Raw genomic sequence first — 27,999 nt, forward strand, 5'->3', positions numbered from 1 at the left:
GTTGTACCGTGAACTACAGTATTAAGAAATTAGTAACCAGTTTTAACTGTTGAAGGAGGTTTTTTTTTTTTTTCTCCCCTTTTCTTTTTCTTTCCCCTGTTGATTTCTGATGCACTGCTGCAACAGTTGACAATGCTGTGATGTGATTCAGTGATTCCAGAGGTCAGTTTGCGCTGAATTGTTTCCCGGCTTCATTAGGGCAAGCCATGCTTTGGCTTACTGCTCCGTTTTTTTTTTTTTTTTTTTTACGGGGGACTGCCGATTCAACATGCAAGAAAATAAAAGTATGTGAAATGATTTAAGTCTGTTGATTATAGCCCTCGGAATGAGACTCGATGCAGGAGGAAGTGGCATGATGATGATTCATTGTTCAGCGTTTCTCGCTCACGCCCGTGCTACGTGGATTTGCGGCGTTTGTGAAACAGTGACTTCGCGCAAGAAATGCAGAAGCTTACATGTGTTTTTAGGGATACTGTAAAAGAAAAAGGTTCTTTGTTAGTATTATCGATTCGAGCCGCCCGTAATTAATCCCGGACTGGAACGCAAGTGAGACGCTCGTGTTCTCCCAGCGGCCGGGGATGCATTTGCTGTGAGCACCGGCCGGGCGGAAGTAGCTGAGACTGAGGGCTCGCGACTGCCGTACACAGTGTGTGAGCGCTCCGTCTCCTGTCCTTTCTCGCTCCTGGGCTCTTCCCCTCCTCCCCTCCCACCTCATGGCTGCACACGCCGACATTGATATCGAGGACGCGACGCAGCGCCTTCGGGACATCCTGAAGCTGGACCGCGGCGGGAGCGGCGCCGGTGGGTTTTGCGCGCGGCGGGCTGAGAGTGTGAAGAAGGCGGGGGCGCGCGGCGAGCGCGCACGGGGCGGGGGGTCTGTGGGCCGCGCGCGGACAGGACCGGCCAGGATGTTGTCAGCGGACCCGCAGCGGACGGTTTAGCCTGCAGTGTCGGTGTCCCGTGTGCGTTTTCTCTTGCCCTGGCTGGGGGGGACACTTAGCGACAGTTCATAACAGTTACTAGTGTCACACAGAGGGACTGTGTGTAGGACTCTAGGAGGGCTGGGCAGCTGCGTGCAGCACTCAGAGACCTGGCTTGCTGCCTTCTTGTTCCCCCCGAGGAAGAAGTTCCCAGCAGGGCTCCTACTAGTCCTGGTCTTGCATTTCCATTTCTGACGCGTTTTTTTTCCGCAGCGACTCTATTTATCCACATGATGATACGATACAGCAGCAGGTTGTTTTTTTTTTTTTTACTGTTTTGTTCCTAAGGGTAAGTTCCTTGCTCGAGGTACTGCAGCAGCCAGAGGAGGTGGGATCGGCAGTTGACTCGAACCACTACGCCCCCTGCTGTCCCGCATATTAAACCCGGACACCACTTCTTTGTGCGTCTGCGCCCATGTTAGAGCTACGCAAACTAACGGTGCTGCTGGGCTCGGGCAGAGACGCCGTGCGGATGACGGTGGACTCGGATGACGAGGAGACTCCTGTCCGTTGCGGTTTGGCGTTTAGAGGCTCTCGCTCGTTTGCTCACTCCGCGTTTCTTATGTCACCTCGCAGACGGCGCCTCGGCGGAAAGGCAGAAGGCCCCCTTCAACGGCGACCTGAATGGGCTGTTCGGAGCAGATGCCCCGTCCGGGGGGGAGAGAGCCGCCCCGGCTGACTCGACCGCCCGTGGCGTGGACGTCGGCGCCCGGGATCGACAGATCATGTGTGCAGCTTCTCTTCTTCGTCTGACATCCGATCTCTCCTCGTGGGCTGGCGGTGCTCGTTTCTTCTTTTCAGATTCAGATTTGCGTCAATGTACAAATCGGAGGTTCTTTGCCTTTTCTAGGCCGCGGACCCCTCGGAGAATCTGACGAAAGCCAAGGGACCCCTTCCTAGAAATATAAATACACGCGGAGAAAATATTGCGCTGAATTTATTTCACTGATTACTTTCCCGTGGAAATATCTCAAAGATGGCAATTTCACAGTAATGTTTATACTTTATTTTTAGCTTGTAGACATATTATAATTACAACGTAGTACATAGTTTTGTAGTAATTGGGCCAGTAATTCAAAATTCACAATTAAGTAGTCAGTGTAAGGATGTGCACATTAGCAAGCAATAGAATTTTATTTCCATCTCAGAATGCATTTTGTGTATATGTTTCCTCACTCTCTTAACTGTGGGCAGTTTAGTAACCTCGTTCATTTTGTATGAGATACGGTTGAAGAGATTGTTGTACTTAATTTAACCATATCAGGATTTTGAGTGCTTATTGGTATTTCATTTACACGGTAGACTTGTGTAAGATGGAAATATAATTTGATGTTGCGAACATACATATATGTGTGTGTGTGTGTGTATATATGTAAGTATATATACATATAAACTTTAAAAAAAAAAAAAATCAACTTGCTGGGCTTTTATGTCCTCCAGCTGCCTCACTGGAGATGACAGCTCCACCAGCATTGCCATCTTCGGCAGCAATGTCGAGATTGTTGCCAGTCACGACTCCAGCATCAATAGCAAGGCCCGGGGCAGCAACAGGGTGAGTGCATGGGAACACATCTAGTGAAGGCTAGCCATTTCCTTAGTGACGGGCCAGTTAAAACTAGAAGGTGCCCTGAACTGAGTGTGGTCTGTCATACACAATCATGCTCTTGTGATGCAGTTTGCCCATTTTCTGTAGGGCTAACAGTTTTGTTTACACTTCTAAATAGGTTAAAATCCAGCCTGTGGCAAAATATGACTGGGAGCACAAATATTACCATGGCAATCTCATCGCCGTCTCGAACCTCCACCTGGCGTACACCATCAGGGGTGAGCGTTGCTTTTTAAATACTCTTCAGCCAAGACTGTGTAGTACTGGCCCACAAGCACCTATGTATAAGTGTACAAAGTACTTTTTAAAAAAATATAACAACAAATAGTTTAGGAGCCAGAAACCTGATCATTGTGGAATAGGGTAAGGGTGAACCTTGGGCTGGTGCCTTCTGATGGCTTGTTACCAACATGTAGTCATTCATATACTACTATTGTAGTTGGTGACAATAGCATTTGTGTGTTTACTGTCAAGTCACCCGTTTCCAATATGTCAGATTCACCTGTTCTATGTCAAACAGGCAATTTGCTTAAGTATCTCCCACTTAAAGGGTGCTCTGCTGCTCTGGAAACTGGTCATTCAGGGTGACATCACAACCTGGACTTGAGCTTTTTAGGGTCAGATTTGGAAACTGCTTGATTAGTGAAAGCTTCAAAAGAAGGAGAATGAAACAGTGTTGAGGAAGAAGAACCAGGGCCTCCTGCTTTTGTCTTTGGAAGTTGGGTCCTGGTGTTGCAATAGCACATTTAAACCACCCAGGGGGCGCTGTGAGACTGAACATCTTCAATTAGGCGGAATCCGTCTTTTGTTTCTCATGGTTACAGTTGTTAATATGGTCATTTGCAGTTAGGCTTCATTTTCAGTTCTGAAGTTGGTTCTTTTAATACACAGAACTGCCAATATTCCTTCTAATCGAGAGTACTGTTGGGATATTTAAGGTGTGAATTGTCACTTAGCTAATTGCTGCTTGTGAAACTGTTAATATGGCACCCATGTGTGAAATATAGCATGAGAGAGATAATTGACCAGACTATAAAGTGTGGATGTAGCCTTGTGTTTACTTTTGTTTATGATTCAGTGCAAAACAATGTGTTTGTTTGTGTTAATTGTGCCCAGGTGCCAATAGCTATGCCATGATCCGGGTGCTGAGCCTGGGCACAGCAGAGCGTACTCTGCTGAAGGGCTTCACAGGTGCGGTCACCGACCTAGCCTTCGCCCACCTCGACTCCAACCAGCTGGCCTGTCTGGACGAGGCTGGAAACCTGTTTGTATGGCTGCTCACCAGCCATGGTGGCAAAATCCAATATCCTCTCAAAGCCTCCTTGACTGACACAGAGAAAGTGGTGGAGTCAAAGCAGCGTGCACAGACCATGTGGTACACAAGTAGTTTTTTTTGTTTCTTAAAACTGTGTCTCACTTGTGTCGAGCAGCTGTACTTCTACAGAAGCTTTTTATATTTTTAAATTTTATTCTTAATGATCTAATCAGTGCAGCTGCAGATGTTTGGATCAATTCAACCATTTTCTTCTTCTTGACACTGTAGCAATATTTTTTGTTGTGTAGAATAGCGAGCAGAGGCCCAAATGATGGATTTTATTTGACCTTTTAAAATCTTTTATGTACAGAGAGAAAATGGCAGCTCGTTGGAAAGGGAATTTTGGCTTTTAAACTTGATGAGGCTTGGTATTTTTCCAGCATCCTTTCTCAGATCTTGCCAGAGATCTTTATCTAATCCAGTAACAAGAAACAAACTGACAAATTTTCCAAGAAAGGCTTACCATTTAGAATGTGAAGCTGACAACGAGTATCTGATCTCTTTAGGTAATTATATGCTGAACAAGTACTTTTTCCATAGACTTGCTGACTTTCTTCTTTGTCATTTGGTATTAAAAGTGGGGTGGAGTGTTACAGCTGCCTGTATTATGTGTGTGTGTGTAGAGTTCCTCTGTTCCTCCTTAATGTTATCCTTCAGAGATGAGATTGTCGTTTACATCCAGAGGCCTGCCGACACACCACTGAACCTCAACCGGAGGCTCATCTGGTGCCCCTTCATCCCTGAGGACAACGAGGAGAACCCCGAGGATGCCTGCCAAACCCTGGCCCTGCTTCATGAGGACCGGGTACACACCACGCTGACTTAAGTTTCCCTCACAAAGATTGCTGCTGCATTTTGTATGAGTTTGTGTGAGGGATACATGGGAACCAGAGATACCATAAATAGAGGTTGAATGTTGTGTTCTTCTGTGATTTTAGGCGGAAGTGTGGGATCTTGACATCCTTATAGCCAACAACAGCTCGTGGCCAGCAGACGCCACTGATCTGAATGATGGATTTGTCACGGTCAGGGGACACCAGGCGGTGAGGCCGACATTCAGCTCTGCTCTTGAGTCTCACTCACTGTGATAGTTAACAGAATGCACATAACTTCACCTGTGGAACTGGGAGGTTGTGATATTTTCTACTCATCTCCCACACCTTTAAGTCAACATTCTTTTGTTTGATTTTGTCTTGTGTTTGAAATTGATATTATTTAACAGTAAATATTTAAATGAGTGTTAAGTAACAAGAGTGTTAGAGGGCCCCAGTCCTAGGTGTTGATGATGTGGTGAATTACTGTCTCCGTGATTGGCTGTGTACTGTTGACACTGCGCTTCTCTCCTTGTGCTCATGGGGACTGTGTGTTTGTATCTCCAGCCAATTAGCGAAGGCGCCTTGTCTCCGGATGGGGCCGTCCTTGCTACAGCCAGCCATGATGGATACGTCAAATTCTGGCAGATTTACATTGAAGGGCAGGATCACCCCAGGTTCAGTGTATATTATGCTATATTATTCAGCTGTTTAATAGCCAACGTGGACCCAGATTCTTTATCCTTGTTTGTCCTATTTTATCTGGTACTTTTGTTCTTTTTGTCACAGAAAATCTAGTATAAAGAGCTGTATATTTTTCTGCAAGTGATCCCAAAGGTTTTTAGTTTAGGGCAGCACAGTGTAGTGTTTTGTGTGAATTGGTGACTAAATTGCCCTTAGTGTGTATATGTAGGTGTGTTGGATTGCTTTTATGTGAAAATGGTGAATGACTATATAGTTCACTGTATTGTGTCTAGCACTGTGTATCACTTTGGATAAAGTTGTCATCTAAATACTACATAGTTATCACTGAAGTTCACTTTAGAGAAAAGCGCCCGTTAAATAAATACATCTAAATGTAATGTGAATTGCTGAAAATTGCACCTAGTGTGTGTATGTATGAGTGAATGTGAATATGATTGCTCTGCGATGGACAAGCATCCCATCCATGATGCACCCTGCCTCATGCCCTGTGCTTCAGGGATAGGCTCCGGACCACCGCAACCCTGTAATGAACAAGTTATTGAAAATTTTTGCTCTGTATTTTAGTGGTCTAACTACTGCTCTGCTTCGCACTTGTATCTGACACTAATTACTTCCAGTTTTCTCTTCAGATAAATCAGTTTTTTTTGTTCTGTTTGAATAATGAAAATGCTGTCAGTTGCTTCTGTTGCACAGAGGCTCATTGTCTGTGGAGTAATTAAATCCGGGCCCTTTCACAAATCTCCTCCTCATCACTCCCCTGTGCCCTCAGGTGCCTGCATGAGTGGAAACCCCACAGTGGGAGGCCGCTGTCATGCTTGCTCTTCTGTGACAACCACAAGAAGCAGGACCCTGAGTATGTACCCAGAATGCTTTGTTCCTGGTCCCATGTTGCTCTTTTGAGCCTTTACAAAGGAGTAAAGGGGAGGTGGAGTGGGATCAAGGTTCTGCCCTGAGGGCTATAAGCATCTGCCAAAAAATGGAGATGAACATACATAAAGAAACAGGCTTCCCTGATGGTGTACATTTGCATCTTTCAATCTGTAATTACAGTCAAACTTACTGTGGGGAATTGCACTTTTTTTGCATCTCCTGCTTCTTCGACTTCCCTTAGTTTTTTAATTAGACTTCAGTTGCCCTGCTGTGTGTTTGTGTGCAGAATGCAGTAGGCCTCGTTCCCCTGGAATCCCGCTTTCGTTGCCATCAAACTTTTTTCCTCCCATTCTGCGGTTCTTTCTTTGGGCAGTGTGCCATTCTGGCGTTTCCTTATCACGGGAGCGGATCAGAACCGGGAGCTTAAGATGTGGTGTACGGTGTCCTGGAGTTGCCTGCAGACAGTCAGGTTGGCTCATGTCAAAGATTTGTTCTCTCTACGGTTCAGTGGTTTTACATTGCACGAAGTCCAACTGCTTATCCACTAAAGATCCACGCTGCTTTTCTCTCTGGTGCATTTTAGGTTCTCTCCAGACCACTTTAGCCCCTCTGTAATGCCCACTCTGAAGGCCAGTTTGGACCTATCAGCAGAATTCTTGATTCTCAGTGACGTGCAGAGGAAGGTGAGTAGTCTATGAAAGCGTCTTGTTTCAGGCAGATTTTACTTTACTCATTCTTTGTCTGGTGGGCTGTAAAATAGCGGTTGAATGTTTCTTAAAGTGTGTGGTTTAAGGTGTTTGTGTCTAAGGCCTTTGTTGTGTCTGCCCGGCAGGTCCTATATGTGATGGAGCTGGTGCAGGACCAGGAGAAGGGCATGGCAGCCTTCACGGCCATTTCAGAGTTCCTCCTCACGCACCCTGTCCTTAGCTTCGGCATCCAGGACGTGAGTCGTGGCCGCATGCGTCACACCGAAGTCCTTCCTCCTGACGAGGAGAGCGAGAGCACGACAAACGGTGGGCACCACTGGTGTGTGGAAAGATAGGATGTGTTGATCAGTTTGTAACCATCCCATCCTCTTCCTCATCTTCCTTCAGCTGTGGTGTGAAAAGCAGAGAAAGTATACTTTGTATACTTTTTTGCTTCTTCTGCTGTGATTTACCGGGGGGGGGATTTCTCTTTGTTGTGCAGAGGGAAGTCATGGAGCCCTGGAGGCAAAAGCTGATCAAACCATACAGATCAAACTGTACTGCATCCACACCAAGTGAGTGTATCTCTGTGTGGTGAGTTGGCAGGGGTGTTTAGTCTTTATTTTCCCATCTTACTTTTCACAGTACGTATACTTGCAAACCGTTTGCCTATAGTACAACAACAAGTTCTTTGTCTATTTATGAATATACAGTTTGTTCACTGTGCCCAGACCTTAGGTGGCAGGATGCTGAAATGATCTGATAGTTCAGTGCATTTCAGCGTTATTTATTATTGCATTATCAAACTATAGAAAAAACACTTAATTTATATATTTAAATTGATTTTGAAGTGTACAACTCTAAATACATAATATATTATTTCCAGTTCTGTATTTTTTGAAAATGCAGAAATGGAAGGAACTTACATATTGTTTTAGCAGACTCATATCTCTTGTTAACATCATTGAGAAAAGCGTCAAATAAATGTAAATGTAACCATTGGTAATTTTTCTTGTTAGTTATAGGATACTTGGCAAAATGATAGAACATTGTTTTTAAACTAAGTTTTTTGCTGGTAAACGTCTGTAAATGCACAACAAAAAAAAATCCTTGAAAGTTACATACGGAAACATTACTGTTAAGTCAGTGATTTTTAAAAAATCTTATTTATGATACATTTCTATGTACTGATGAATGATCGGTTAGTTCCATGGCAAGACTCCCCTGCTCCAGTTAGTCTTATTATGTGGGGATTAGCTGTAGTAATTCCACTCATCAACTTCCTCTGTGCTACTGTGGTTCTGAGTTAACACCTTGTACAATGCAATTTTTTTACAGCGGTTGTTTCAGGTCAGAGCCAATGTTCAGAGCTCTTGTCGTTTGAGGTATTAATTTCTGGCACAGAGAAGGTAGCGTAGCTGTTTATCTATCTGATTGTAGAGATAAGCTAAAGTCTGACTCATCCTCTTAACAATAAGCTGTGTGATGTGCTCAGTCATACTTCAGCAGCAATAGCAGCAGGGTTGGGCATTAAACCAGAGAGCTTCTTGCCACGGCTGTCCACTCTGTTGCTGTAAATTGAAAGGGTGAGACTGAAATTTTCCAGCAGTGTTTTCACGGTAACTCTGGGGACTTGCATTTGTGTGATATTGCTTGGCCCATCTGACCTTCATCATTGTGGAGCCCATTTGATCTGTATTTAAATGTGCCCTCAGGTCTCTCCAGGACGTACAGGTCTGCTTCCAGCCTTATCTTGGTACTGCCGATGTCACACCTCACGACAACTCGCAAGCCAGCTATGGTACGTCTTTAGTCTGTCCCAAAGGCTTTTCTGGGCAGTAGATACTTCAGATTTTTAGAATTACTTTTAATTGTAAAATCGGGTCACCTTTGAAAAGCTTTGTCTAACATCATATGGCACAACTGAAAATACTTGTGGAACTATTCACACCTCTAATACCTTAGACTGGATTACTTATCTCCCATATCTGTTATTCAAATAAGTTCATTTCTGAGAGATCTTTTTATCTGCTGTTATGTCTGTGTACTATATAACAGCACAGACAGTATTGGCTACAAAGTGCACAGATCCTGTGTATGAACCTTCTCTATGTGTCCCCGTTACTGCTGTCTTGGTGGGAGTGGGGAAGGTGGAATTTTGAACATTTTTAAACTTATGTATGACAGTGGACGGCAGCGTGCATGTTCACCAGAGCACTAAGCATTAATTCACAGGATTAAGGCAGGGTGCCTCTGCTTTCAGGTTACGTGGATCACCTTGCAGAGACAGGCATCGAAGGTTTGTGTTCTGACAAGGGGTCCCACTTCGATTCCCAGAATGACCTGCAGAGAATCCCCTCCCTGCCAACTTCTGTTGACTTCCTGTCTCCTGTTGATGATGCCAAACCGAAACTCATGACCCCTGATGCCTTCATGACACCAACTGCTTCGGTACTGCATCCTTCTTTTTCTTTGAGACAGTGAAGTTTCATATCCTCATCCTTGTACTTCTTGACTTGTTTAGCTTAATTCTTATCTGTTTAAACTGTCAGTGCCTGCAGAGAGCAAGGACCATAACTTCTGAGTGTTAATACTCTGTGGAAACTGATCTTTCTATTTTCCGGTCAGATACCAGCCTCCCCAGGTGGTGGTTCTAACAGCCTGACCCCAGCAACCCCTATGAGCCGCACTCCTGGCAGCTCCAGTGGCAGGTGGGTTACATTTGGTGTCATTGTTCAGTTTCAAACAAAGGACTAGCACAATTGCATGTGTTACCAATGAACTTTACAGAGCACACATCGGTAACCTAAAGGCTTGATGTGCAAAGTCCATCCATCCATCCATCCATCTTCCTCCGCTTTTATCCGGGGCCGGGTCGCGGGGGCAGCAGTCCGAGCAGAGTACTCCAGACCTCCCTCTCCCCGCACACCTCCTCCAGTTCCTCTGGGGGAACCCCAAGGCGTTCCCAGGCCAGCCGGGAGACATAGTCTCTCCAACGTGTCCTGGGTCTGCCCCGAGGCCTCCTCCCAGTGGGACAAGCCCGGAGCACCTCCCCAGGGAGGCGTCCAGGAGGCATCCGGAACAGATGCCCGAGCCACCTCAACTGGCTCCTCTCGATGCGGAGGAGCAGCGGCTCTACTCCGAGCTCCTCCCGGGTGACTGAGCTCCTCACCCTATCCCTAAGGGTGCGCCCAGCCACCCTGCGGAGGAAACTCATTTCTGCCGCTTGTATCCGCGATCTCATTCTTTCGGTCATGATCCAGAGTTCATGACCATAGGTGAGGGTAGGAACGTAGATCGACCGGTAAATTGAGAGCTTCGCCTTACGACTCAGCTCCCTCTTCACCACAACAGAGCGGTACAATGACCGCATTACTGCAGACGCCGCACCGATCCGTCTGTCGACCTGCCGCTCCATTTTTCCCTCACTCGTGAACAAGACCCCAAGATACTTAAACTCCTCCACTTGAGGGAGCAACTCCCCCCTAACCCGGAGGGAGCAATCCACCTTTTTCCGACTGAGAACCATGGCCTCGGATTTGGAGGTGCTGATTCTCATCCCCGCCGCTTCGCACTCGGCTGCAAACCTCCCCAGTGCACGCTGCAAGTCTTGACTTGATGAAGCTAACAGGACCACATCGTCCGCAAAAAGCAGAGACGAGATCTCGCGGCCACCAAAACAGACACCCTCCGTTCCCTGACTGCGCCTAGAAATTCTGTCCATAAAAATAATGAACAGAATCGGTGACTAAGGGCAGCCCTGGCGGAGTCCAACATGCACCGGGAACAGGTCTGACTTACTGCCGGCAATGCGAACCAAGCTCCTGCTCCGGTCATACAGGGAACGAACAGCTCGTAGCAGCGAGCCCCGAACCCCATAATCCCGAAGCACCCCCCACAGGATGCCACGAGGGACACGGTCGAATGCCTTCTCCAGGTCCACAAAACACATATGGACTGGTTGGGCAAACTCCCACGAACCCTCCAACACCCTAGTGAGGGTATAGAGCTGGTCCAGTGTTCCACGGCCAGGGCGAAAACCGCATTGCTCCTCCTGAATCCGAAGTTCGACTATCGGTCGGATTCTCCTTTCCAGTACCCTGGCATAGACTTTCCCAGGGAGGCTAAGGAGTGTGATCCCCCTGTAGTTGGAACACAATCTCCGGTCCCCCTTCTTAAAAAGAGGGACCACCACCCCGGTCTGCCAGTCCAGAGGCACCGTTCCCGAACTCCACGCGATGCTGCAGAGGCGTGTCAGCCAAGACAGCCCCACAACATCCAGAGACTTGAGAAACTCGGGGCGGATCTCATCCACCCCCGGAGCCTTGCCACCGAGGAGTTTTTTGACTACCTCAGCAACTTCAGCCAGGGTAATGGACGAGTCCCCCTCCGAGTCCCCAGCCTCAGCTTCCTCTACGGAAGGCGTGTCGGAGGGATTGAGGAGATCCTCAAAGTACTCCTTCCACCGCCCGAGAACATCCTCAGCTGAGGTCAGCAGCGCACCACTTCCACTGTAAACAGTGTTCGTGGAACACTGCTTCCCCCCTCCGAGTCGCCGGACGGTTTGCCAGAATCTCTTTGAGGCCGACCGAAAGTCTTCCTCCATGGCCTCACCGAACTCCTCCCAAGCCCGAGTTTTTGCCGCGGCGACTGCCAGAGCCGCGCTCCGTTTGGCCCGTCGGTACCTGTCAGCTGCTTCAGGAGTCCCATGAGCCAGCCAGGCCCGATAGAACTCCTTCTTCAGCTTGACGGCATCCCTTACTTCCGGTGTCCACCACCGTGTTCGGGGATTGCCGCCGCGACAGGCACCGGAGACCTTATGGCCGCAGCTCCGAACAGCCGCACCGACAATGGAGGAGCGGAACATAGTCCATTCGGACTCAATGTCCCCCACCTCCCTCGGGACCTGGTTGAAACTCTGTCGGAGGTGGGAGTTGAAGACCTCTCTGACAGGGGCCTCCGCCAAACGTTCCCAACAGACCCTCACTATGCGTTTGGGCCTGCCAGGTCTGTCCAGCTTTTTCCCCCGCCATCGAATCCAACTCACCACCAGGTAGTGATCAGTTGACAGCTCAGCCCCTCTCTTCACCCGAGTGTCCAAGACATATGGCCGAAGGTCAGAAGAAACGACTACAAAGTCGATCATCGACCTCCGACCTAGGGTGTCCTGGTGCCAAGTGCACTGGTGGACACCCTTATGCATGAACATGGTGTTCGTTATGGATAAACCGCGACTAGCACAGAAATCCAATAACAACTCACCGCTCGGGTTCAGATCAGGGAGGCCGTTCCTCCCAATCACGCCCCTCCAGGTATCACTGTCGCTGCCCACGTGGGCATTAAAGTCCCCCAGTAGAACGACAGAGTCCCCAGTGGGAGCGCTTTCCAGCACGCCCCCCAGGGACTCTAAAAAGGCCGGGTACTCTACACTGCCGCTAGGCGCATAAGCACAAACGACAGTGAGAGACCGTTCCCTGACCCGAAGGCGTAGGGAGATGACCCTCTCATTCACCGGGGTAGACTCCAACACATGGCGGCTGAACTGGGGGGCTATTAATAAGCCCACACCAGCCCGCCGCCTCTCACCTTGGGCAACGCCAGAATAGTGGAGAGTCCACCCTCGATCGAGTAGAGTGGTTCCAGAACCCAAGCTGTGAGTGGAAGTGAGCCCGACTATATCTAGACGGTATCTCTCAACTTCCCGCACCAGCTCAGGCTCCTTCCCCGCCAGTGAGGTGACATTCCAAGTCCCAAAAACCAGAGTTGGCGCCCGAGGTTTGGGTCGGCCGGGCACTCGGCCCCGACCACCGCCCAAATCACAACGCACCGGCCCCTTATGGTTTCTCCGGCAGGTGGTGAGCCCACCGAAGTGTGCAAAGTCCTCAAAGGGCAAACTATTTGAATGAAGTTTTTATGTTGCTGGTGGAGCGCTCAGGTGGTGATTGCTGTAGTGTGGCACTGACAGCTGAAGGTACAAACACTGGTTTTATAACAGCTACCATGTGTTTCAGGCCTGTAGAGGATCCCATTCAGAGCCCCAAGATGTCGCTGGAGAGTGGCAGCCTTTCTCTGAGCAGTATGGCCTGCAGTAGTGCTGGACTACCCCCCAGCTCCTGCTCCAACATCATCCTCATCCCAGGCCTGGGTGACCAGCTGCCCAGCAACAACATCCAGGTAGCGCTGCCTGCTGCTGTTATCAAAAATGAGCAAAAGAATGAAGGGAAGGCAGAGTAGTACTACGCTAAGAGAAGTGGTATCTCCTTTCTGGTAGGTGCTGGGTTTGTAGCCTACTGTTCTTGGTTAAGTCACACACTGGTGAAACACAGTGTTTGTCAAAGGTATGTTGTCCTTTGTGTCCTGTCGGTTGGCCCTGCTGTCACTCATCTCTCCTGTCTCTTCTATAGGTAATCCCATCCCCCAAACCACCGCTCTCGCTGGACCTGCAGGCCATGGAGCCACTTTTGGTTCTGCAGGCATCCCCGACTAGGGAGCGTTCCCCGGATGTTATCTCTTCCGCCTCAACAGTGCTGCCTCAGGACATCCCCGAGATTGCGTCAGAGACATTACCACGGGACCCGACTCTTCATGCCGATTGCATGGTATCTGCTGCTTCTGCGCTGCACATGCTCTCCCCACGGACCCCAAGGGGCTCGGAGCACAGCGCAGGGACAGGAGTAGGAGGACTTGAGGGAGAACGAATTGGCTCCACCCCCTCGCTCTTGGAGGCTGCCTTGTCACAGGAGAACACAGGTGTCTGCTCGGAGAGCAGCTCAAGCCAACCATGGCCTGCAGCCCCAGACATAACACGCGAGACGCGCGGCAGCCTGCGAGACAACAACCTGTCAGACTGGTGAGCCACACCACATATGAGCACACACTTACACTTATATATGCATGTAACGCACATAGACTGACATGTAAACATGCTTGGAGATACAATCTCATTTGCAAAATACTCATGTGCCACAGCACACATGAACACGCTCCAATGCGACACAAAACATCCAGAAAACACAGACACTCGCAACAAGCTTTCAAAAACCTGCACTGTTGCGCGCACACACACACACTGGCTGAAACTGCTTGTCCTCCTCCATTGGCAGTAATTTTTAAGACTGGAGGAAAAATGTTTTGTTGAATTCCAAATACGCAGATATTAGAGGTGCTGTGAGTGTTGGAAGGGGTGTGGCTCACCCTGAGGAATGGGTAAACTCTTTATGTGTGTACTTCTGTTTACTTTGAATTTTCAAATTTGCATAACAGAATTGAAATTGCTCTTGTTTATGAAATCTGACAGAAGTGATATAAAGGATTTAAGCCCTCAGCATGTTGGTGAGTTTCATCGTACTGATCTTGGCTTGTTTCGTCTGCCTTAGTTCCCACAAGGAGATGAAAGAGAAACACAAAGCTTCTCTGTATCACAGACACTCGTACAGCCTCACCCAGAATGACAGCCAGGATGCAAGTGCTGAGCAAAGGTGAGAGAGAGACACACACACACAACTTGAAGCACAGAAACACGTCCAGGATGCTAGTGTGGAGCAGAAGTGAGACATACACAGGGTTACATAACCACATGGTGACAGACACAATACCAACACAGACATTAGTGATCCACTCATATTTGTGCACTGTGAGCTTGCATCTGTCGCAACTCGATTTTGAAAGTCAGCATGACTGCGCACACCTTGGCTTATTCTTGTACCCACAGAGAGATGAAAGACAAATTACAAGAACTGCAGAATTACAAAAAGTTCTATCAGAATGTTTATTGCTGCAGGTGTTTTTCAGTGCAGGTGTTTTGCAGTTCACAGTGCTACGTTTACATTTATTCATTTAGCAGACGCTTTTCTTCAAAGCAACATACATCTCATAGAAAAATACAATTTGTGCATTACATTAGGAGAAAGAGACATAGCTGCAGATGTGTGATTAAGTACAGTTAGTTTGTTTTGTTCACCAGTCCTAATAAACGACCATAATCAAATAAGTTTTAAGTTTATGGGAAAAAGCCACGGCAGTATGACCAGTGCAGTAAGGATCGAAGGTCTGTACAGCCTCCATGACTTGCCTTCCCATCCCTCATTTTTTTCTGTTCTCCATTCTCTGTGTTTCGATGGACAGTGACCATGATGATGAGGTTACAAGCCTGGCTTCATCCTCAGTGAACTGTGCCTCCAAATCATCTCGCAGACTACAGGTGAAAGACTGGAAGGTTTCACCAAGAAGTTCGCCAAAGCTCAAGAGAAAGAGTAAAAAAGATGATGGGTGGGTGCCACCAGTGCAACTGTTTCATTTTTATTTGGAATGTACCTGTACCTATATTTTGGTTTGAAAATTTAACTTTTTTTTTCCCCCCCCCCCGCAGAGATTATTCACAGTACAGACAAATTGATCAGAAGGTATGTTTACAAACTGGGTTGATAGAATTGCATCTTATGTGGTAAAATTAGTTGCTTGGATTGGGTAATGTGTCATGCCCTTTGCAGTTTGCACAACTGGACTCAGACTTGCAGGAAGAGCTGATCCTCCTGCTGCGCGGCCAGCAGCAGGACATTGCAGAGCTGCGGCAGAGTCAACTAGAGGTGCTGCAGAGGTTCGTGGCCCACCTGGACACCATGCAGCGCTCCATTGTGGACCATGTGGAGCATGTAATGGCGGCCCAGCAGGAACGGGACCGTATCCTTCAGTTGTACAGGCCCAAAATGGCTCTCAGTGGAGTTACTCTCAGACTGCGGGTATGAATGCAGTCCAGGCAGAAACACACTGACACAGGAGGCCCAGAATGACTCCATCTTGAGCTGTAGTCATAGAACAGGCCTGGATTGTTTTGCAGTTGTAACCATAAGAACAAAATGGACTCAGATCTACTCCTATAGGTATAGGGAGGTGTACGTAGTTCTTAAGTGCAGATGGGGATCTCCTTCCTCCATCATTCACTGGCTCTTTGACTCTGTGCTGCCAACACCACAGAGCAGAGGATGCAGCACATGGTGTCGGCAGAGCAGGACCACAGCCGACAGCTGCAGGAGCAACTCTCACAACAGCTGGCACACAGCCTAACAACAAGTGTCTCTAATCGCCTGGACAAGCTGTTCCGGGATGAGCTGAGGAAGACCCTCCCCCAGAGTGAGTGCACTTCCTGTTTTTCTGTCTTGGAGTCTGAGTGAGAAGAATACAGAACAGGAACACAGCATACGTGGATATTGCTCTTTTTTGAATGCCATTTGTGTTACACTCCATGTGGCCTGTCTGTCTGAAGATTTTCATTTAGAGGGTGTAATGGCATCTCCTCCGTGAACCGCCACCTTATCGTGGTGGAGGGGTTTGAGTGCCTGAATGAGTCCAGGAGCTATGTTGTCTGGGGCTACATGCCCCTGGTAGGGTCTCCCATGGCAGACAGGTCCTGGATGACAGACGAGACAAAGCGCGGTTCAAAAACCCCTTATGACAAAAAAATCAAGGCGTCCGTTTACCCCGCCCGGTATGGGGTCACCGGGGCCCCACCCTGGAGCCAGGCCTGGGGGGGGGGCTCGCATGCGAGCGCCTGGTGGCCAGGTCTATGCCCACGGGGCCTGGCCGGGCTCAGCCCGAAGCCACAACGTGGAGCCGCTCTTCGGTGGGCTCACCACCTGCCGGAGAAACCATAAGGGGCCGGTGCGTTGTGATTTGGGCGGTGGTCGGGGCCGAGTGCCCGGCCGACCCAAACCTCGGGCGCCAACTCTGGTTTTTGGGACTTGGAATGTCACCTCACTGGCGGGGAAGGAGCCTGAGCTGGTGCGGGAAGTTGAGAGATACCGTCTAGATATAGTCGGGCTCACTTCCACTCACAGCTTGGGTTCTGGAACCACTCTACTCGATCGAGGGTGGACTCTCCACTATTCTGGCGTTGCCCAAGGTGAGAGGCGGCGGGCTGGTGTGGGCTTATTAATAGCCCCCCAGTTCAGCCGCCATGTGTTGGAGTCTACCCCGGTGAATGAGAGGGTCATCTCCCTACGCCTTCGGGTCAGGGAACGGTCTCTCACTGTCGTTTGTGCTTATGCGCCTAGCGGCAGTGTAGAGTACCCGGCCTTTTTAGAGTCCCTGGGGGGCGTGCTGGAAAGCGCTCCCACTGGGGACTCTGTCGTTCTACTGGGGGACTTTAACGCCCACGTGGGCAGCGACAGTGATACCTGGAGGGGCGTGATTGGGAGGAACGGCCTCCCTGATCTGAACCCGAGCGGTGAGTTGTTATTGGATTTCTGTGCTAGTCGCGGTTTATCCATAACGAACACCATGTTCATGCATAAGGGTGTCCACCAGTGCACTTGGCACCAGGACACCCTAGGTCGGAGGTCGATGATCGACTTTGTAGTCGTTTCTTCTGACCTTCGGCCATATGTCTTGGACACTCGGGTGAAGAGAGGGGCTGAGCTGTCAACTGATCACCACCTGGTGGTGAGTTGGATTCGATGGCGGGGGAAAAAGCTGGACAGACCTGGCAGGCCCAAACGCATAGTGAGGGTCTGTTGGGAACGTTTGGCGGAGGCCCCTGTCAGAGAGGTCTTCAACTCCCACCTCCGACAGAGCTTCAACCAGGTCCCGAGGGAGGTGGGGGACATTGAGTCTGAATGGACTATGTTCCGCTCCTCCATTGTCGGTGCGGCTGTTCGGAGCTGCGGCCATAAGGTCTCCGGTGCCTGTCGCGGCGGCAATCCCCGAACACGGTGGTGGACACCGGAAGTAAGGGATGCCGTCAAGCTGAAGAAGGAGTTCTATCGGGCCTGGCTGGCTCATGGGACTCCTGAAGCAGCTGACGGGTACCGACGGGCCAAACGGAGCGCGGCTCTGGCAGTCGCCGCGGCAAAAACTCGGGCTTGGGAGGAGTTCGGTGAGGCCATGGAGGAAGACTTTCGGTCGGCCTCAAAGAGATTCTGGCAAACCGTCCGGCGACTCAGAGGGGGGAAGCGGTGTTCCACGAACACTGTTTACAGTGAAAGTGGTGCGCTGCTGACCTCAGCTGAGGATGTTCTCGGGCGGTGGAAGGAGTACTTTGAGGATCTCCTCAATCCCTCCGACACGCCTTCCGTAGAGGAAGCTGAGGCTGGGGACTCGGAGGGGGACTCGTCCATTACCCTGGCTGAAGTTGCTGAGGTAGTCAAAAAACTCCTCGGTGGCAAGGCTCCGGGGGTGGATGAGATCCGCCCCGAGTTTCTCAAGTCTCTGGATGTTGTGGGGCTGTCTTGGCTGACACGCCTCTGCAGCATCGCGTGGAGTTCGGGAACGGTGCCTCTGGACTGGCAGACCGGGGTGGTGGTCCCTCTTTTTAAGAAGGGGGACCGGAGATTGTGTTCCAACTACAGGGGGATCACACTCCTTAGCCTCCCTGGGAAAGTCTATGCCAGGGTACTGGAAAGGAGAATCCGACCGATAGTCGAACCTCGGATTCAGGAGGAGCAATGCGGTTTTCGCCCTGGCCGTGGAACACTGGACCAGCTCTATACCCTCACTAGGGTGTTGGAGGGTTCGTGGGAGTTTGCCCAACCAGTCCATATGTGTTTTGTGGACCTGGAGAAGGCATTCGACCGTGTCCCTCGTGGCATCCTGTGGGGGGTGCTTCGGGATTATGGGGTTCGGGGCTCGTTGCTACGGGCTGTTCGTTCCCTGTATGACCGGAGCAGGAGCTTGGTTCGCATTGCCGGCAGTAAGTCAGACCTGTTCCCGGTGCATGTTGGACTCCGCCAGGGCTGCCCTTAGTCACCGATTCTGTTCATTATTTTTATGGACAGAATTTCTAGGCGCAGTCAGGGAACGGAGGGTGTCTGTTTTGGTGGCCGCGAGATCTCGTCTCTGCTTTTTGCGGACGATGTGGTCCTGTTGGCTTCATCAAGTCAAGACTTGCAGCGTGCACTGGGGAGGTTTGCAGCCGAGTGCGAAGCGGCGGGGATGAGAATCAGCACCTCCAAATCCGAGGCCATGGTTCTCAGTCGGAAAAAGGTGGATTGCTCCCTCCGGGTTAGGGGGGAGTTGCTCCCTCAAGTGGAGGAGTTTAAGTATCTTGGGGTCTTGTTCACGAGTGAGGGAAAAATGGAGCGGCAGGTCGACAGACGGATCGGTGCGGCGTCTGCAGTAATGCGGTCATTGTACCGGTCTGTTGTGGTGAAGAGGGAGCTGAGTCGTAAGGCGAAGCTCTCAATTTACCGGTCGATCTACGTTCCTACCCTCACCTATGGTCATGAACTCTGGATCATGACCGAAAGAATGAGATCGCGGATACAAGCGGCAGAAATGAGTTTCCTCCGCAGAGTGGCTGGGCGCACCCTTAGGGATAGGGTGAGGAGCTCAGTCACCCGGGAGGAGCTCGGAGTAGAGCCGCTGCTCCTCCGCATCGAGAGGAGCCAGTTGAGGTGGCTCGGGCATCTGTTCCGTATGCCTCCTGGACGCCTCCCTGGGGAGGTGCTCCGGGCTTGTCCCACTGGGAGGAGGCCTCGGGGCAGACCCAGGACACGTTGGAGAGACTATGTCTCCCGGCTGGCCTGGGAACGCCTTGGGGTTCCCCCAGAGGAACTGGAGGAGGTGTGCGGGGAGAGGGAGGTCTGGAGTACTCTGCTCGGACTGCTGCCCCCGCGACCCGGCCCCGGATAAAAGCGGAGGAAGATGGATGGATGGATGGATGGGTGTAATGGCATACTTTGACACCATCAGTGTACCCCAGTTCACCATTACTGCTCTCACCTGGTCCCCATTGTCTCCTAGGCTTTATGTATATATGCTGCTGATGTCATTTTGGGGGTATTGTCTTTGGGAATGACAATCTGAAACTGAGCTTGAGTCACCTGTTTCTATGGTACACTATTTAATCAGCGTTGATTTTCTCAGGTGATTCAAGGTTTCTGTTTCCCCAATAATTCAGGCCCTGCTTTAAGACCTTAAAGTAATATGCCCTTGAAGAAAGATTTTGCCTTAATAGAATGAAGTTTCACCTGCTGGCACCTCAAAAAGTGATTACTGCTGTGGCTTTTGACCATAGCCCATATATAAAGGCTTTTCTCAAACTGGCAATTTAAGGAAATATGACATTTAAGAAGGTTTGACTCTTACGATTGATAGTCATCAGCGTGTGTCTGCCAGAGAAGCCTTCATCGGTTGCTTCCTAACAGCCTTATAAGTGATACACACATGGCCTCCTGTATCGCTTATCTAGACTTGAAAATTACAACTGGACCATGAGAGATTTATAACATGACTGATGGTTAAAAGAAACATCCTTTGTGTCATGAGTGATCGCAGCTTTCAGGACCATATTGGGAAGGTGAAAAGTACTTGGCATGGCCCTGCTGGAGTTGGGTGCAAATTACAATGGGGCTCCCATGAAGGACTGAGGACCCTAACGTTGTACAGTCTCTCAAGCCAGGTCAGCGACATTAATGACAACTACATCTGTAGTAGAAATTCAGCTAACTCGAGTTGTTCTCATGCAGGCCTCGCACAGAAATGATCAGACATACAGGTGGTCTTCCACTTACAAAATATGCTTTTCGACTTATTTTACTTAGAACGATTGTCCTATTAACTTTTTTTTTCAAGTCCCAGTGCTTAGTCCTAACTTCCAGTGCTGACTACATGTGTTGGATGACATCCGCTGCTACAAACCATCATATTTCTTCAACTTGGTGTGTCTGTCAGGAGTTGTTTGTTTACAAAAACTTTGTATGTAAAGAACACTTATTTTGTGATTTCATTCAAGTTACTTTTTGCTTAAAAGGGCTGGCACCCTAACCCCAACATGAGTATTATGGTTGTTCATAAAAGAAAAAGAGAAAGAAAGCAGATTTACAAATGAAAGTGAAAATAATAGTGCAGCAAAAAAATATAATCATGTACTGTGTTTATTATTCTTTATTAGTAATATTTTAGCCGGAAAAATGTGTGAAATTAGCGAAAAAGATTAGCAAAGCTTTTGCACTTGATACTGACGAGGGAATTACATTTATAGTACTTACTGTCTGAACTGACAAAGCCTGATTTTCAATGTATATGAAGGAGAAAGATGCATATTTCCGATTTAGAAATAAATATTAAAAGCTTTTCTACCAAAGAAATAAGATTTAATAAATTTGTTAATCCAACAACTTTCCATTTCATTAATGTCATTAATGTTTCATCCTAAATGTAATTTCAGAAATAGATCTATAAAATATGCCCTTTGAAGCTGACGTGGAAACATTCAGTAGGCAGTGATGAGATCATGAGCCTGGGCCCAGTTTCAGTGCTGCTATCATGTGTAACACCAGCAAAGATTTGCATGTAGCGTCTTTTTTAATTTCATTTTATTATTAATTATTTTTATTTATTTTTTTTTTTTACTTTACAAGTGAGTGATTTCAGTTTGAGTTTTGGGCATTTACACACACTGGCTGTGCGTCAGATGGTTCTGTCTACAATATCATTCAGTACTCTTTTCTGATCACAGCAATCTCCAGGAGCCTGGAACCTCTCACCGGGCAGCTCAGCAGTACAATCGGAGCCAAGCTGACAGCTGTGGAGGGAATGCTCAAGGAGAATGTCATAAAAGTCGTCAAGTCAAAGGTTTGGGCCTTACTGGGTTGGGTTGCACAGATTAGAAGTACAAGCTGGGCGTAGATCCTAGTACCCTTAATCTGTTTCAAGGTAAACACTTTGAACATTTGTTTTCTTTCTTCAATTCATCCAGTTAACTAACTTCTTGTTCCAGTTACTAATTTTTGTCTGTTTTACTGCCGGAGTGAATTTGGCTGAATTCTGAAATGTTTTGTTGTTGTGCCTGCTGTGTTATACACTTGCCAAAGCAATATTTTGAATGCAGAAAATATGTATTCCGATTCACATCTCTCTTGCTCTTTTGCACACCTTCTACACTGGGCCTTTGTGCAGAACACCATGGACACCATTGGCAGGGCAGCGGCAGAGGCCATCCAGGGCCCCATCCATGCAGCCTACAAGGACACCTTCCAGGGTGTGGTGTTGCCAACATTTGAGAAGGGCTGCCAGTCCATGTTCCTGCAGATAAATGACAGCTTCAGGCAGGGCACAAATGAATGTAAGGCTCCACAGCTTCTTGTCACCAAGAAGCGAAAAATAGTTTGTTCATTTCTTTTGCATCAAAAGTAAACTGCTCAACATCCAGCCTTTATTTATAAGGAAGATTTTGGGAAGCACTCTGCTCACTTTTTTAAACGAAGTCCAGTGGGGGTGTTAAGGGTCTTAAACTATGTTATGGGTTTTTAAACTAAAGCAGCTTGGCAAGTCTTGACATAATAGCAAAAATCTGTGTTTAGGTACAGGTGAAGTAAAGTGAAAAGAGGCCCGAGTGAGAACATCTTTGTCAGTATTGTCTTTCTTCTGTATACTGATAATGATGTTTTCACATAAAGTGCCGGTTTCTCCAGTCAGCAGATTCATTCACTCGGGTAGCACCAGGGAAATTCTTGCAAGTTCTCAGGGTTAAAGGTTGAGCTGGTGTGACAGAAAAGCACAGCAACAGTACACTGTGTGAACATTGTGTAACATAGCTCCCTGCACCCCCTGCAGACATTCAGCAGCTGGAGAGTCACACAAAGAGCAGGAAACAGCGGGAGCAGGAGCCCCGGAATCACCTAATTGGCCAGCTGCAGACCCTCATTGACACCCTACAGACCTCCATTGACCAGCTGGCTGCCAGCATCACAAGCAGTGTGCGCTCTGAGGTCCAGCACCAGCTACACATGGTCGTGGGAAAGTGCGTCTCTCGTGCAATGTGCATACACACACAGCGTCAAGTTTACATGCACTGCTTCTCATCCTCACTTTATGTATTCAGAAATATTAAGGGATATTAAGAATCTGAGCATTATGTCACGAATCTGTGGATGAAGGACACACCATTTAGTTGTAATGTGCATGATGGTACTTGTGGTACACTTGTGAATTTTCAGGAGAATCGATATTGTGGCCATACCATTGTTAAGAGTCACCGTCCCTCTGATTGTGAGGGCCCATTTCTGGCACTGTTGTGGTCCTTCCAGCCTGCAGGACTCAATCCTGGCACAAGTCCAACAGGCTGTCAAAGGCGAGGTCACCATGGCCATGAAGGAGCAGCAGGCTGCAGTCACCTCCAGCATCATGCAGGCCATGCGCTCAGCCGCTGGCACGCCCATCCCCTCAGCCCACCTGGACTACCAGGTGCAACAGACCAGCATACTGCAACTGCTGCAGCAAGGACACATCAATCAAGCTTTTCAGCAGGTGAGCTGGAATGCCCAGTTTGGCACATGGTCATGCCTATCCTATGTTTCTCTCTTGACTTCTGGGCTCTGATTAACTTTATGCAAACTCCCTCTGCCCCTGGGCCTTTGTTGACAGTCCCCCCCTCCCCCAAACCAACCTTGACAATGATGTAGAAATTACAGTAACATTGGTGATTTCCTTATGCTGATTTGACTGGTCCTGTGGCCTCCTCCGGATAGGCCCTGTCAGCGGCCGATCTGAACCTTGTCCTGTATGTCTGTGAGACGGTGGACTCCCAGCAGGTATTCGGGCAGCAGCCCTGCCCCCTGATTCAACCTGTGCTGCTGTCGCTCATCCAGCAGCTTTCCACCAACTTAACCACCCGCTCCGAACTAAAGATCAGGTAGGAGCAGACACTGGGCATCACGCTGTGCTCTTGCCCATTCACACACGCATACACACAGTTTATTTATTTATTTATTTATTTATTTATTTATTTTTTAACACACGCTAGTTTCTTTTCCATGCTATGTGCAGTGTACAGATAGCCATATCAGGTCAGGGACTGAAATAAACTGTAATTCAGACAACTGCCCTGAGGCTGTTTTGTGCATGCACTTGTGCCCAGTTAACACTGTACCTCCCTTTTCTAAAAAAAAAAGAAAAAAACAGATGAGACAGTCAATGTGAGCAATAATGTAGTGATAAAACATGAAGGGGGTAATTTCATATTTTGAGATGTTGAAATAAACTCTGAGCTGAATAATGCTTTCATTCTTAATGCACTCTGCCTTCATAATGATTGCTTTTAGTTAAAGTAGTAGGTGCTACACATTAATTACCCAGTATGGGGATATTAACCACAGGTACTATGGACCAACTTTTGATGACCTTAGAGATTACATTTTAAAGTGGAGACTACTTTTTGACAAGGACTTTGCTCAGCTGGCAGAACACCAGAGCTGCTTTGCAGGAAAGCTGAGATGTCATCCTAGACTAGGGTTTCTGCTGTAAGTTTAGTGCTCTGAAGGCTCAGCTTCTAACCAGCCCCTTAGTGAAATGTTCCCCTAACCATTTGCCAGCACATACCCTTGACGTAAAAATTGACTCTTTCCATTCTCCGAGAATCAGGTTTTCATGAAATGAATCGTGTACAAATCACAAAGATATCCCTAGTGACTGAATGCAGCAATGACTGCTTTAGTACCCTTCTGAGCTCCTGAAACCACTGATGATGAGCTGTACCATCTCTCTCTGCACTGCTCAGTTACCTGGAGGATGCCCTGATGAACCTGGACCATACCAACCCTGTAACGCAGGACCACATGAGCTCAGTACTGAGCCAGCTAAGGCAGAAGCTCTTCCAGTTCCTGCAGCTGGACCCACATGGGCGACTCCACAAGCGAGCACGACGCCTGCTGCTAATGCTTCAGGGCCTGGTCAGCCGCTAGGACCCTCACCAGTTCTGCTTTCTGGGCCCCCCCCCCCGGAGGTTCTGCTTGCACTGTGGGCTGGTGCTGTGATTATTTATTCTTCTTGCCTTTTGGTTTTACTCCATTCCTGACATATTTTGGCTGTCTGCAGTCTTATTTGGCCCTTTTTTCTCCCTTTTTTTTTTTTTTTTTTTTTTTTTTTTGGTTCTTATTTTGACATGAAGAAATCCACTAATTTTACTGTAACTACAGGTGGAAGATTTCCACCCCCATTTTTTCCTTGAGAAAAAAAATCAGTCCTTGTCTGTCTGGGAGGAAGTTAAAACATGGTATTTACCGCTTTCATTTCCTTCATTATCTCAAAAGTAATGAAAGTATAAAAACACTAGGATTAATCAGGAGCAGAAAATATTTCCTTTTTCGGGAAGTGTCTTTCACATGCTTGTTGCCTCTGTATGGACTTCAGAAATGACCTCCTGTTTAGGTTGAACGAAAGCTGAAGTCTCCTGGATTGCTTCTTTGCAATAGGTGGAAAACATATGTTCTGCTTAGCAAAGCTTTTCTTTCCAGTACATGTGCAGTCACCTCCATTTCTTCCATAATACCTTTGTATCTTTCCTTAATATTGAATCAAAGACTTCAAGTGCTTGGACTTTTTCTTGGGTTCTACAAATTTCTAAGTGTTTATGTAGGTTTCTGTCTACTTAGGAAAGCAAAAGCACTATGTTTTTAGAAGTCAGGTCAGTTTATAATTTACACTAAAATTGACATAGTGGTTTTTTATGTTGTTACACTTTGTGGGTTGGCTGTCAGATGAGGCCCAGATAGCAGCAATAAGCTTGGTGAGAAAAGTTTGTATATTCTGGTGATTAATGTAACTTGACCCTCCCTCATTTTTTGGTGTAAACAGTTTCTTATATAAATGTAACAGAATGATGACTATCATTTCACAAAATAAAAGCTCACACATTAAGTGTGACGGTTAATGCACTACAAATATTTATGCAATGCTGCATATTCTGAGACTGCAGTACGATTTCTTGTCCCAAGAGGGCAGTCCTGGGGTGACTAATGCTCAGTATTGTTTATATCAAAGATAACCAAAAATCTTCCTTTACTCAAAGAATATATGTAATTGTTACGCAGTTTAACACGCAATTGGCCAAAAGCTGTATGTTTTGTAAATATACAGAGTTAATATTTAGCAAGTGTTTCTTTGATTTCATATGAAGGTTCTCTTTGTTCAAAAGTGGTCATCTGTGCTTAGCTGTTAAAAGGGTAAAGCTTGAAGCTTAACTTTATTTTCTGATGAAATTTAAGCCTTTGAATGTGCATTTACAGCAATGCCTGAAGTTGTTTTTGGGGCCCTTACACTGCAATGAAGGTATCATTTTTTTGAGTGGCAAGTAAGAGTTGGTCATTATACTATACTGTATATACTTTGGGTCAGGGGTGTTGAATCAAATCCCAGGAGGGCCGCCTATTCTTTTTCTTGTTCGTCTCAGAACTCTGTCAATTAAGATAATTACGATAGAATTTGACACTCACATGCTTTTTGCAATTATGAAAAGCTCACTGGTTTTTTTTTTTCCTGTTGTTTGATTTCCCCAGACAAAAGCCAGATAATCTTATTTGTCATCCAGTCTAACTTTAATTGATCATTACGGCATTTGCAGGGCATGATCTGAGAACCTTCCTCTGGTTGTATTGGGACAGCTTCCTTCCAAAGTGCAGGAATTCTGTTTGTGCCTTAGGAACTTACACTTCCATTTCTCTTAAAGATTGTACATTTGGCCTAAAATATATAGTGGTCCATGTGACACTTTTGGTATGGAATATAAATTCATTGTGTATGATCTCCTTTTCAGTCACCATTATGGAGACTTTTTTTTCAAAATGTCAGTTCTTTACTGAACACCTGTATAAAGTGGTGATGGTCAGTTCAAGCCCTGTAGAGCCCTTCACTGTATGTGTGTGGTGCAGTAAGTCTGGCTGGGTGTAAAACTGTGATTTGCTCAGTACTGCAGACACGGTCGATATTGAAGCTCCATCCATTGTACAGTTCACTGCACGTTCTGCACCTTCTGTGGGCAGGATGCAAAACGAGTGTTTGCAGGCAGCAGGAGAACATTACTCATTTTCTATACCTTTGGACTGGTTGAATTTGATTCTCAGGAAAATGGGAAGTGTATGGAATGAAACTGGTCTGTCTTGGGCTTAAAATTATTTGAAATTAACTTTTAGGATTTTCAATCATTACGGTTTAGGTTTCCTTTTATATTACTCATTATTTGCACAAATTACATAATCTGCAAATGTCAACTTAAAGATTCTGGCCATATTGACAGTGGTGTGGAATACTACATATTACTGTACTGGAGTCACAGGAAGAAAACGGTGTTAACCAGACTTCTGTGTTTCCTTGTTTCTTTTCCTTGTTGTTTAATTATTCACCTATTGTAGGAGTTTTGGTAATTGTGGCACACAACCAAAAGGAGCTGTAAATGGTCTGGCTTGTCATGAGCACAGCATTGCCATCAACTGCATGTCACGCTCTGCAGAAGCTTTGGGACATTGTGCCCAGTCAGTATCCTGTGTGTCCCTGGACCATAAAGAGACACTTTTGAACAGCAGAGACGACAAAGAATGACAAACCTCTTTAAAATGCGTAGTTCTGTAAAGGGCCGCCACCCTTTGTGAATTCCTGTGGTAAAATGCCAGGTTTTTCCCCATTGCTTCAGTGGCGCATGCTCAAATTTTATCCGTCATTTCAGTTCCTTCTGTTCAAATGTGATGGTATGAAAGCTTGCCCATGCTTCTGTTTTCCTTTTCAGTTCTGTTTAATGCTAACCAAATATATTTTAATGTTGTTTCCAGGTTATGTTAAAGAGCTAGTGCCAAGAGTCTGGTTTTTTGGCATGCATAATATATACCCTGTAGAACAAAGAGGTAAAATTGGCAGAAATGAAACAATGTTGCATTCCTGTCTTCTGTAACTACAAGGTAAACACGAAATGTCCCTGGTTCGTCCCTTCTCGTCCCTCGGGATCGTGGCTTTGGTTTGGCTGGAATGGTTGCTGGTACCTATAATCCTGAAGCCTTTGCTCATCTTCAGGTAGTTCAGTGCTATTGAAAGGTAGGATATTTCACAGTTTCTAGTATTCGCATTTAGTCAGGTTTGAATTTAATCAGGGTTAAGCAAAACAACATGGACATACATGAATGTTGGAATGTGGCTTGCACATATGGTATATTTTTTAAATATAAATAATATATTTTTCCTGTAATTATAGTGAGGTTTGTGTGGTTTTTTCTAGTTCGTGATATTTTATTGATTGTGTTTAGGCTGTTACTGTATATGTTTTGCT

At 47.1% G+C, this 27,999-nt stretch overlaps 1 protein-coding gene across 1 annotated transcript; it reads left to right on the forward strand.

Annotated features, from left to right (window-relative positions):
* Nucleotides 1-472: 472 nt before the first annotated feature.
* On the forward strand, nt 473-27,998 carry edc4 (enhancer of mRNA decapping 4). Its single transcript, XM_018726688.2, has 29 exons — nt 473-801; nt 1,557-1,707; nt 2,421-2,532; nt 2,705-2,804; nt 3,703-3,889; nt 4,559-4,706; nt 4,840-4,944; nt 5,281-5,390; nt 6,188-6,271; nt 6,662-6,757; nt 6,872-6,971; nt 7,121-7,301; nt 7,477-7,549; nt 8,690-8,775; nt 9,238-9,425; nt 9,603-9,685; nt 12,986-13,148; nt 13,379-13,824; nt 14,351-14,452; nt 15,099-15,242; nt 15,343-15,376; nt 15,464-15,653; nt 15,948-16,103; nt 21,427-21,542; nt 21,867-22,032; nt 22,524-22,710; nt 22,997-23,216; nt 23,438-23,601; nt 24,466-27,998. Exons 1-29 carry the CDS (start codon nt 714-716, stop codon nt 24,647-24,649), a joined length of 4,164 nt encoding a protein of 1,387 aa, XP_018582204.2. The 5' UTR covers nt 473-713; the 3' UTR covers nt 24,650-27,998.
* The last annotated feature ends 1 nt before the right edge of the window (nt 27,999 follows it).

Source organism: Scleropages formosus, chromosome 7 (assembly GCF_900964775.1).
Source record: "Scleropages formosus chromosome 7, fSclFor1.1, whole genome shotgun sequence".
NCBI lineage: Eukaryota > Metazoa > Chordata > Actinopteri > Osteoglossiformes > Osteoglossidae > Scleropages > Scleropages formosus.

Bases quoted from the DNA above. Each gene is read 5' to 3' on its own strand.
- edc4 (XM_018726688.2), top strand. From the start codon at position 714: ATGGCTGCACACGCCGACATTGATATCGAGGACGCGACGCAGCGCCTT. The intron at 14,453-15,098 runs GTGAGAGAGAGA...TTCGATGGACAG, and splicing joins GATGCAAGTGCTGAGCAAAG to TGACCATGATGATGAGGTTA. The intron at 22,711-22,996 runs GTGCGTCTCTCG...TGGTCCTTCCAG, and splicing joins CTACACATGGTCGTGGGAAA to CCTGCAGGACTCAATCCTGG.